At 37.1% G+C, this 12,774-nt stretch overlaps 1 protein-coding gene across 4 annotated transcripts in view; it reads right to left on the bottom strand.

Moving 5' to 3' along the window:
* The window catches only part of bace2 (beta-secretase 2), a 47,724-nt gene extending 35,163 nt beyond the window's left edge, over positions 1–12,561 (bottom strand). For 3 of the 4 annotated variants that reach the window (XR_015508525.1, XM_087282804.1, XM_087282805.1), the window contains exon 1: positions 12,075–12,561. Coding sequence is in view for 3 of the 4 variants with exons in the window: in XM_087282804.1 (XP_087138930.1) it covers positions 12,075–12,350 (276 nt within the window). In the remaining variant the exon portion in view is untranslated. 4 annotated transcript variants of the gene reach the window in all.
* Positions 12,562–12,774: the final 213 nt, after the last annotated feature.

Raw genomic sequence — 12,774 nt, 5'->3', positions numbered from 1 at the left:
ATATTCAAGTAGATATTTGTTAAACTAATTTCTATGAATTTTTCGAAAACTTTGTGGGTTTTTCTGTTTTTCCAAAATGTTTCCAGGCCTGGAAAATGGCATGTCAATAATTCCACAACTTTTCCAGGTTTTCCATGACCTTATGAACCCTGTGTCTAAGAATGTCTCTCACAGACGGCAGTCATGCATTTGCTCTGGGTGGGGGAAGTTTAATAATATATGTTTACATTGCAGCCGTGTTCGATTAGCTAATTGCAACATTTTAAATCGCAACTGCGATTAGATTTCGATTTTATGCACTTATGTGAACACTTTTATTTAACTTAAACGTTTACTTTCTTAATTATTTTGGGTTTAGGTGGTATTTATAAAGCCGCAGTCACACCACTTCTCTCCGCATAGAGTTCCGTTCATACACACGCAAATGCGGCAGACAAGAAATGCAAGCTCGTGCGACAAGTTTCGCAGTTCGCTGCGTTGCAAATTTCAAGATTGGTGAACTATGACCTGCCAAATCACATTACGTGACTGCGTGAGATCAATTGAAGATGAAAACATAACCTCTCTGTACAGAAATGTAAAAAACGGACCATTATCTCACTTTTTTGAAAATTATTTTTCTGCAGTTTAAAACGAAACTGAAAATCCAATTCTCCAAAAGACAATGTTAAAGCATTTTGAAAATCTTTTTTGTTTATTTTTTTAAAATCAGAAATCAATTTTCCACCACAGCTCTATAAAGCAAACATGGTTTCCACTAGATTTATTCTGCCATGGCGGGACGTCGCGCCAAATTTCATCCTGCCAAAACATTCAAGACATTCAGTCTTAGTTTTTTTAAATAGTGGGTTATAATCGCACAAAAACATATTAAAAAGTAAGTGAATTACAACAGCGCAAACTTTTCTGTAATCGAAGTAGTGCTGTGCATTATTTATTTAACCCTATAAGGTTACATGCTGATTGACTGACGAAGCGCGAGGCCAGCAAACACGGCGTAACTTTCAGTTAAGATGAGCACAGTTTCGTTAATTATACTTTATAGATAAAGGTCTATGGTTCTGCATACAACGTCTTTATCTTGCTGGAGTTTATAGCTGTTTCACTTTACTTCAGGATGCATAATGCCGCTCTGTAGGTCTATTGGAGACATTCATAAATATTCCTTGCAAATCTAGTAAAAATTGGAGATATACTTGCTAGATAAATGCACTAAATCGCACTGCAGCAGCATTGATTTGAGAGCGCACAAGGAAATCAGCGATTGAATGTGATCTCAACTGTATGAAACTGTGCTCACAACATTTGTTAGTGAAATAACGCCATAGGTAATTGGTAGATCTGTGTAAAAGGTCTGCCGCCAAAGCTGGAAAAAATCCAAGAGCAAGCACTGGCAAATATTTATTTATGTACCCCAATAAAGACCACAACTTGGCCTGGAATTATGCCATCTAATTACATAGATTGTGAAGGAAGAAAGATGGGTTTACTAACAAATAATTTGAGGACACAACAACCTCTGCGTTTTATCTTTGAAACAGTCAAAAACATCTACATTATACACAATGAATAAAAGATAATATGCAAACAAAATGAAAAATAGGATGCTTTGAAAACTCCTAAAACCATAGGAGGTTCAATGATATCTGCTTTGACACTACTAAGTTTGTTTATTGTTCATTAGAGGGCCATTCTTCAACTACGGGCACTTTTAGCCTTGTGAAGTTGAGTAAAAAACTTGTTCAAAATTAATGTAACATAGCCTCATAAGTTTAAACAATTTGTCTAGTTTTAAGATCGTTAAGAGGACAAACTTGGATGAGAAGAGAAACATTTTTTCCATCGTGAACTGAACAAATGTTCATTTCACCACATCTCAATATACAGCTTATTTCAAACTGAACTAAATGATGGCAGTCAAACATTGTCTAAGATCATTTTTGTATCTAGTTTAACCAATCTTTCCACAATATATATAATAATTACACATTTGTCAATAACATAAATTAGTTGTATTTTGAATTGTACACCTGTCACACTCTAAAATTTAATTTTAATCTGGTTAAGAGCTTATTCGAAAATAAATGAACTGAATTTGTATATTACATAGAGCTTGAACTTATACATTGTGAATACACTTTTGATGTGTGATGAGAACTTTTAAAACATCTTTTAAAAATGTGTGTGGTGATGGAAATGACAGTGGTGGAAATGACATTTTTACAGTTTATTGTGAAAAAATGAAAAGTAGCTTCACCGATGAGCTTTGAATTGAGAGCCTTTCATGTATACAGAACTTTCTGATTTACATTTATTTTGTTTGGTTTTTTAAAACATCTTTGAAATGACATAGAATAAATGTATTTCCTTACCAAGCAATATTTAAAATAGAATAAAATATCACGATAATTTTTTTCGCATCAGTCCATATCGATAATTATCACGATAAATGTAAAATCTTTATATCTATCAATTTTACAGGATTTTCAGCATACCAGTCCCTTTGTGCAGCTGATTTACCACATTTTGTGAGATGTTTTAGCTGTCTGACAATTTAAATAAAATAATAAGCAAAAGAACAATCTTAATTCAGCGTTTACTATTCAAGTTTTCAACAACCAAAGACATTACAAGTTATTGGATATTATTGTTCAACATCAAAAATAAAAAATAAAACAAGTTTGGAACAAGTAAAAGGTGAGTTAATGGTCACAAAATTTTCAGTTTTGGATGAACTCTCCTTTTAATGGTGAGTACGGTTAATTTAGGGTAAATTTTATCTTTTAATACATTCAATGTAGGGATGTTAACGATTACTTACACATTGCTTGCGCAGCGTTACGCAATTATTATCGAGTAATAATTGAACAGTCATTATCGTTTTACCGAAAAATGATATATTGTGATAATTATTGATATCGAATTATCGCCCAGCCCCAATTTAAAATAATATTCATTTATTAATTTTCTTGTCGGCTTAGTCCTTTTAGTAATCTGGGGTCGCCACAGCGGAATGAACCCCCAACTTATCCAGCAAGTTTTTTATGCAGCGGATGCCCTTCCAGCCGCAACCCATCTCTGGGAAACATCCACACACACATTCACACACACACACTCATACACTATGGACAATTTAGCCAACCCAATTCACCTGTACCGCATGTCTTTGGACTGTGGGGGAAACTGGAGCACCCGGAGGAAACCCACGAGAAGGCAGGGAGAACATGCAAACTCCACACAGAAACGCCAACTGAGCCGAGGCTCGAACCAGCGACCTTCTTGCTGTGAGGTGACAGCACTACCTACTGCGCCACTGCCTCGCCCCTTAAAATAATATAATGGTAACACTTTATAATAACTACACACTATGAATCATTTATTAAGCATTAGCATCTAGTGAATTCATCATCTGTTAAGCATTAACTCTACATTAATAAGTGTTAGTACTAAAATCCTTTTCTTTTTAAGCAATTTCTGTTTGATGGAAAGAAGATGTTTTTTAACACATTTCTAAACATAATAGTTTTAATAACTCATTCCTAATAACTAATTTCTTTTATCTTTGCCATGATGACCGCACATAATATTTAACTAAAATTTTTTCAAAATAGAAGCATTCAAATTCAAAGGCTTAATTAGGGTAATTAGGCAGTTCATTATATAACAGTAGTTTCTTCTGCAGACAATACAAAATATATATTGCCTAAAAGGGCTAATAATATTTACCTTAAAAGAGGTTTCAAAATATTTAAACCTGCTTTTATTCTAGCCGAAATAAAACAAATAAGACTTTCTCCTGAAGAAAAAAATATTATTGGAAATACTGTTAAAATTCCTTGCTCTGTTAAACATCATTTGTGAAATTTATTATTTTTTCTTTAATTCTCAGGAGCGCTAATAATTTTGACTTCAACAGTTATCGTTTTGAATATTCATGATTACAATTATGACCAAAATAATTGTGGTTATGGTTTTTCCCAAAATCGAGCAGCCCTAATAGAAAGGTAGTACATTTTTTAAAGTAGGTTTTATTGTTAGTTTGACAAAAAAAGAGGAATTTGAACAAAATTATGTTTTTTTTTTTTTTTTGGATATATGAACAAAGGACATAAAAGTGCCCGCAGTTAAAGAATTACCCTAGAACACATCTCTCACTTTAGCAATGTTCTTACAACCGATTATTATTATTTTTAAAATAAAAACCGACATGCTACAAGTACAACCATGACTAGTAGCCACTTCCAGAAAACAAAGTCTGTCCACAGCAGGGCCCTAGCATACACATGTTCCCTTTGGTTCCAAGAATCAGACCCTTTCCCTGTGCGCTCGTCTCTCTCGCCGAACTCCTCCTCTCTTCGCTCCCATGGCTCCTCTACTGGTGTAGCGCCTCTAATCATCCCTATTGAGGTGGCTTAGCTAATTGGCAGGCGCTCTGTCACTGGGAACGCATCTGCTACCTGTTTGTACCAATTAGCAGATGTGAGCCACTTCAGTCCAACGCCTCCGCACATACGACAGATTCTGCAATTAGTGGCTCGTTTGGAAAGAGCGCCTCAATTAACATGAGTACCCTTAATTACATATTCGCGGAAGATCCTGGCCTCTCGTAGTTCACCTTTCTCATTCATTTGTGATGAGATGAGAGAATAAACATGATGTTCAATGACACTGCAGATTTCCTGAGAGACTCGCTACGTGATGGATTTATGATCACTTACAGTCAGGCTTGATTTTCTAAAGCACGAGGCGAGCGATTACAGTTTAGTAGGGATATAAAAACGATTTCATTGTACTTGTCTGTCAAAGTCTGATGAATTGTTTTTATTTAATATATTTTGTGGGGTTAGCTTTACCCCTCATTCTTAAGGCCGGGGGTCACCAATCTCTGTCCTGGAGGGCCGGTGCCCCTGCAGGGTTTAGCTCCAGCTTGCCTCAACACACCTGCCTGGATGTTTCAAGTATACCAAGTAAGACCTTGATTAGCTAGTTCAGGTGTGTTTGATTAGGGTTGAAGCTAAAATCTGCAGTACACTGGCCCTCCAGGAACAAGTTTGGTGATCACTGCTTAAGGCTCATACACGCCGAGATGCTTTTCGTTTGCGTTTATCAAGACGTTTTTCTGCAATCAAACCCAATCGATTTTCACTGCCGTCGTGCAGAAGAGTATGCAAAATTACTCTTTGACGTTAGATGGCGCTTATTGGAAAAACAGAAAAACTTTACACATTGGTGAGGGAATCTTTTCATTCACCACCAGTGTGCAACATCCACCTGGATGATGCAATGGCAGCCATTTTTGCCAGAACGCACACCAGCTGATTGGTGGAGAGGAGACAGAGTGATGAAGCCAATTACGATGTGGTGATGGTTAGGAGGCCATGATGGACAGGCCAGTGGGCAAATTTGGCCAGGATGCTGGGGTTAAACCCCTAATCTTTTTCGAAGGACATCCTGGGATTTTTAACGACCACAGAGAGTCAGAACTTCGGTTTAACGTCTCATCCGAAAGACGGCGCTCACTGTGCAGTATAGAGTCCCCGTCACTATACTGGGGCATTAGGACCCACACAGAACGCAGGTTGGGCGCCCCCTGCTGGCCTCACTAACACCACTTCTGGCGGATACCATGTGGTCTCCCATCCATGTACTGACCCTGCTTAGCTATAGTGGGCGACCTTATGAGAGTCGCAGAGAGCTAGCTGACTCGCTTTTTGTTAAAACTATTGGCGATTTGAACAAACATGGATGGTTCAAGTAGCAGCTCCAGCTCTAGAAGAAATGACAATTGTTCACCAGTGCAATAAGCAGTATGTCAAAACAAAACAAAAAAAACGAGCATGAGGTGTTTCTTTAAAAACGACGCTTTTACGTCTGACGTTTTGCACGTTGGTGTGAACGATCACACTGGCGCCGTTTATTTAATCAGGAGGTGTTTAACGTTGATGGAAAACGCGGGCGAAAAGCTTCCCGGTGTGAATGCGCCTTTAGGGTGAGGGTTTCAACTAGGGCTACAGGATATTGGAAAAAGTTAACATTGCGAAATTTTTAATTTTGGCCGATAAATATTGCGATATGAATTCCGTTTCACCAGATGGTTTGAATTCTCTATTTGGCTTTTTCTAGGGAGCCTAACAAGTATTTAGGTACAGAAATTGAGTAATCACAATGCAAAATACTTAGGGTTGCCTTCTTTCTAGTTCAAATTAGAGCTGCATGATTCTGGCTAAAATGCGAATCGCGATTTTTTGCCTAAAATAAAGATCACGATTTTCTCATGATTCTGTACAGTAGATGTAAAATAAAGGTTATGAGTGCATGAGCTATTATTATTGTTATTCTCAAATGTGGTAAAGCAATAGGCTATGTGTAGCTGTACTGTTGGTTAAAATGCTAAATTTAGTATAGACTTGGAATTGTGGACTTGAACAGGCTTTAGATTTGTCCTGGTCATTAATGCTGATGACAATTCTGATGTTGAATTACTGTGTTTGAGACATATGCTTACAATCTGTCATTTTCTGCTTAAAATCTGTCACTGTTGTGATTTTCGTGAATACAGAAGACTGGGTGGGTATTTTTGCATTTCAGCGGGTTTTGGATACTTTTTGGGCTGGAATTAGTCAGCTACTGACAACAGTTATCTGAAGCAGTTATCTGACAACACTGGGTGCGCTTTCAGTTTAATTTTCCCTGCTAAGAGCGGTTCACTTCCCGCTCGGCTCCCAAACAATCACTCTGTGCCACAAACTGATGTTATTTACAGCTTTATTAGCTGTTATTCACAGCCTATGAAGGTTCTGTTCACTAAAGTAGATTTCATTCAGAGGCGCGCGCACACCCGCCCTCTCTGTGGTAACAGCTGACGGTCAGCTTACGTCACGTGTGATTTTGCAGTCGCAAATACATCATTACATGAAGACAGAAATGACATTTTTGGGGTGAATTATAACTTATAAATATAGCATGTGACTCTTTCAACACCATTTGGAGGTGTCCACGTTGCTGAACAACGTATGTAAAACAATGTGAAGACTTGTGCGGCCACCATTGCTTCTCTCCTGAACTTGAAAAGATGATTGACAGAATCGTAGAAACGCTGGATTAAGATTAGCTAGGGGGTCGAATCGAGATTGCGATCTTTTTGCAGCTCTAGTTCAAATATTACAAAATGGAATTTTTTTTTTCACTTTCAGAAATAAGTCAAAATTAAGTGTTTTTTTTTTTTTCATAAAACAAGCTAAATAATCAGCCAGTGGCGTACAGGAAAATAATCAGCCAGTGGTGTAAGCAAAATAATCTTGTTTTAGGTTTGAGTTTGAGCAGATATTTGGACATGAAACAATACAAAAAAGATTCTAAAAAACGCATTTGTTGTTGAAGTAAATAAACACTATGTGCTCTATTTTGACGGTCTATGCGCAGAGCGCAAAATGCAGGGCGCAAACACTTTCAGGGCGTGTCAGAACGCATTTTTGCTAATTTACAGACGGGAAAATCCGTTTTGCGCCATGGAGCATGGTCTAAAAGGGTTAAGTTTATTTTCTTAATGAGTTATAGGTGTGTTTGAGAATAAACCAATTAGAGTCTCTAGAATCCCATTCCCTTTAAGAGCCAGCTGCGTCGCGCCAAGAGCGCATTCGCTATTTACAGGACATAAAGTAAGTCTAAGTGGAAAATCTGAGCATTTTACTAGCAAACAGTTCACAGTTTTTTTAACAGAAAACTTAAACAGAGCATCTACTGCGTGAGAATGAGAGATAAAGGATCACTTTCACTTTCGCTCCTGGATAGGGAAACCTTTACACACAGACATCAATTAGCCTATAAATAATTAATTGTGTTTGTTAAGGGCAAATATTAGTTTCAAAACTATTTTTAAATTCAGTTCTAATTTCCAGCAAACGAATAAATGAACAATAATAACGAAGTGTGGTGAAAAACCTGAGTTATATCCTAAAACACATGCTGTGCCCCATATGGTCTAAAACTTGACAGGTGGGCAAATCTAAGCTTGTTTTTAATAAAACAAATATAAATATGGATATAATAAATAATACTGCTAATAATAATAACATTATACAAAAGCAAATTGTTATGAATGAACTGAAAAAGCCTCCCGATATAAAGAAGACATAAAAGCAGTGATTTTTCATATTTATGTAGGCTAGAAAATAATATGTTTTGTAATATTTTAATCCTTTATTTTTATATACTATATCTATTCTTATTATATCCTATATATATATATATCCTTAATAATTAAATGTTTTCATATGTAAAGATATTTGCCTATTGCTCTCTTGTGCGTATTAAGCAGTGTGGAAGCGAGGCGCAACTCTGTTTGGGGTTTAGACCGGGTTTGTTTTGGTCTAATGAAAAATCTATTTTAGTTTCTCAAAATATCAACGCGCCAGCGGTCCGCCTCAGAACGCCTTCCTTTTTAGACCAGAACGCCTATGGGCGCACAAATGAGCGCTAATGCATTTGCTATTTAAACAGCGTAGCGCAACGCCTCAAAACGACTCTTGCGCCAAGCTAAAACTACCAAAAGACTATTGCGCCGGGTGTATGATAGGGCCCTATATCATCTACAAAAAAATAATAAATACACTGAAAATCCCCAAAAATTAGGTAACTCAAACCATTTTGAGGAAACCGATTGCAACAAACCATTTAAGTTCAAAAACTAATCCTAATGAGTACTGTGAACTTAATCCAATTGAGTAAATGAAGCAGTTTAAGCACAGTAAAACCCAATAAATGAAGAGAACTCAAACCAACTGAGTACTGTAAACTCCAATAAGTTAAGACAACTTAAACCGTTTGAGGAAACCGAATGCTACAAACCATTTGAGTTAAAAACTAGTCTACATGAGTACTGTGAACTTACTCCATTTAAGTTGAACTAATGAGGTATTTGATTATCTCATTTACTTCAACACTGAGTTCAAAACTCTTTTCAAATGAGTAGAATTAACTTTCAGTAAATTTTGAGTCAACTACACTCACTTCATTTGATAAAGTTGACTGTTTTGCAGTGTAATTAAATGCAATTAATCTTTGTTACGCCTCCAAAGATCATAAGTTCTAGTGCGTGAATGTTTTAAACTCTCTTGAAATGCTCCGTCACAGACCCTAAAAACACACGCAAATTAGAGCTGCACAATTCCGGCTAAAATGAGAATCGTGATTTTTTTGCTTAAAATAAAAATCACTATTTTCTCACGATTCTGTATATGTAAAACAAAAGTATGGTAAAAACAAACATATGGCACAACATCGATAATAATATTATGTGTAGGTCTACTGGTTTTTATAAATAATTCTATTCTACTTATAATAATCCTGATGATGAATTATTATGTTTGAGATTTATGCTTGTGATATATATCACTCTCTGTGATAACAGCTCATGGTCAGCAGCTCACGTGTGATTTCCCGGCCGCGAAAACATTATTATATGAAGACAAAAATGACATTTTTAGGTGAATTTTACCTTATAAATACATTATGTGACTCATTCAACATCATTTGGAGGTGTCAATGTCACTGAGCAACGTGTGTGAAACAATGAAAATGAACTTGAAAATATGATAGGCAGAATCGAAGAAATGCTGGATTAAGATCGTCTAGGGGGTCGAATCGAGATTGCGATCTTTTAACGATTAATTGTGCAGCTCTAACGCAAATAATAAACCTTCATTTTATTTTGGTTAATCTTAGCAGTGACTCTACAAATCCTATGTTTTGTGGCTACAACTATAATCCAGGCTCAACATTGTAAATTCTGCAATGTGATTACTGAGGATGAACACATTGTAATATCGATGCTGAAACGATATAATGTGCAGCCCAAGTTTCAACAAATCTTGAAAGTTAATATTTAAAAGCAGACATTTACAGCACCATTCTTAAAATCATTATTTGACGTAGTTTTTAATTACTTTAACAATATTTCAACGTGGCGGCGCAGTGGTTAGCACGATCGCATTACAGCAAGAAGGTCACTGGTTCGAGCCTCAGCTGGGTCAGCTGGCTGTGTTTGCATGTTCCTGTGTGGAGTTTGCATGGAAGGGCATCAGCTGCGTAAAAAATATGCTGGATAAGTTGGCGGTTCATTCTGCTGTGGCGACCCCAGATTAATAAAGGGACTAAGCCGAAAAGAAAATGAACATTTCAACTTCAAAGTGCAACTGTACCTTTTTCAGGTCAATACACAGTTGCTGACTAATGTTCAGTTCTTAAGATCCTTCAAATCTAAATAAATGCAACTCCAGGACGTGTCCCAACCTACATTAAATCAATCATGAATCACACCAAAACTAATTTGAGGCCATATTTCACAAAGCACTTTGTCATCGAGTAAAAATCAAGTGCATTGAGTGGTTATGAGGGAAAATAAGCAATTTATTTGATCAGCAAAATGCACTTAAACAACCATCTACGCATGATGATTAAGCATATCAAACATTAATCCAACGATTTCACAGGGTATTTGGTAAGAAAGAGAAATGAACACCAAATGACCATAAAGCCTGTACAGGCAAGTGGACACACGCATCTCCTTCAGGCCCTAATCTGAGTCAGCTGCTCTCATTGAGGGGCCCGCTGTCATGTGAACCCATGTGAGTTGGTTCTTACATATTCTCAGCACAAAGATCAAGGGCTCTTTGGTCTCCCTCTTGCGCCCAAGGCATCTCATAGAGACTTTCACATCACATGCTTTCATGAACTGATATGCTCTTTCAGACTGAAACACTGCTTTGAGAACAGCCTCGCACAGAGTTCCCATCTACCGAAGTATAGTACTGTTGATCAGAGATCAGCTGAGTCTTGAACAAGAATGCAAAACCATTTGAAAAGAGTTGAAAAATAAATAGCGCAGCGGACTTAAACGTAAAAACATTCATTCCTTCATTTTCTTTTGGGCTTAGTCCCTTTATAAATCTGGAGTCACCACAGTGGAATGAACCGCCAACTTATCCAGCATATTTTTTACCCAGCGGATGTCCTTCCAGCTTGCAACCCATCGCTGGTAAACATCCACACATCCCCTTTAGGCCAATTTAGCTTACACAACCAGAGGCAACCCATGCCAACACAGGGAGAACATGCGAACTCCACACAGAAATGCCAACTGACCCAGCCGAGGCTCGAACCAGCGACCACTGCGCCACCGTGACGCCCATGTGCAAACATCTATGAGTTATTATATTCTATTTCACATGTTATCTAGTTCCAACGTGTGAATTCAGTTCCTCTCAAGTTCACACTGGTATAGGAACTACAGGTGTACACCTCAATCCAGCGGACACTGTGACAAGCAGTTTCCAATAGAGCACACTCGTTCATTTAGAAGTCTCTATATTGTTTAATTACCATGTTACTTTGAATATTCGATTGGAATTAGCATGCAAATACGACTTGAAAACAACAATAACACTGTTTATTTGACTGTGAACAATGTTGTACTTTGATAGTCATTTGCTGCTAATATGATTTTGCTATTTAGAGTTTGCAAATAATACATTTATGAAATTATATTATTAAGGGAAAAGTCTGAATGTGCGAATATAAAACCAACTTTACCTCTATCAGTTTCCAGTGTATTTAAGGTGCAATACCTGTGAAATTAAAGTTTTTGTGTCCTGTTTTTATATATAATATTATATTTAAGGTTTTATCAGGTCCTGTGCCAATAATCTGTTGACAACAATTAAATAAAATGGAGAACATTGAGTTGAAGTTAAAGAGTTCAGATGCAAAAACCTCAAATTCTTCTAAAATTAGCTTTTTTTTAATCAGACTCCAATGTGTTGGTTCAGTAATATCACATTTATGGAAAAAAAAAGTCCTTTTCCTGGTCTTTAAAGTGAAGTAACTGACTATAAACAAAGGAGGCTGAGAACAATGTTCATTTTCGATGTAAATTTCAGACGGCACTTGAACTCCTCAGTTACACTGCAGGCTTGTTGAAGGCAGTTACAAAATGTTTACGTTCTGTTACAAAACATGTCACAGAAACATATTAAAACGACAGAAAGTAGTTTTCAAAATGTTACCACATAACATACCGTTTGTCCTGGAGTCCCAATGATCATCTGCATGTAATATCCCCTACCAGAGTCCCCTTTTAAATTATTAATCATGTCTAGAAAGTTAACAATCCCCGCTGGATCTGACGCCAGGGACAGTCCACTTTTAGCAGCGGCTTCATTCTTTTGCAAAGGCCTGAGGTCCAGCTGCACAGACGCGTTGAATTTCCCCGCAAATATGTTTAAAGGTATTTTAAACACTGAATGAGACTTCCAGAAGGTGAGAGAAAGTAGCAGTAGCCCGTAGAGCCGCATCTCGCCGAACTTCACGTTGAACAGACTCTCAGCTCTGCTCCAAAGTGCACGACTCTGTCATTGATGTAGTAAGTTCCATTCTTGTTATTAGTTATGGGAACGATCTTCGGCAGAGCTTATGTGAAGCAGACAGATGCCGCGGGGATATAAAGTATGTGTGTAATGTGTTCAATGGATAACTTCCTGAAAGAGCATATGACGGATATGACGAGCATATCCAAACATTCCTGCGATTAATGAGGGCTAGAGGCACGGGAGAGGGATAGACTGCAACAAGGATGTTTCTCAGAAGTTTGTATACAGCAGCTGTTTTAAACATACAGTGGAAATCAGAATTATTAAACCCCCTTTGATTTTTATTCTTTTTTTTTCCTAAATGATGTTTAACAGAGCAAGGGAATTTCCACAGTATGTCTGATAATAT

This window comes from Danio rerio, chromosome 15 (assembly GCF_052040795.2).
Source record: "Danio rerio strain M-AB ecotype USA chromosome 15, GRCz13ab, whole genome shotgun sequence".
Lineage (NCBI taxonomy): Eukaryota > Metazoa > Chordata > Actinopteri > Cypriniformes > Danionidae > Danio > Danio rerio.
Note: the sequence above shows the minus strand (reverse complement) of the source record. Positions and strands in the feature narration are given on the sequence as shown.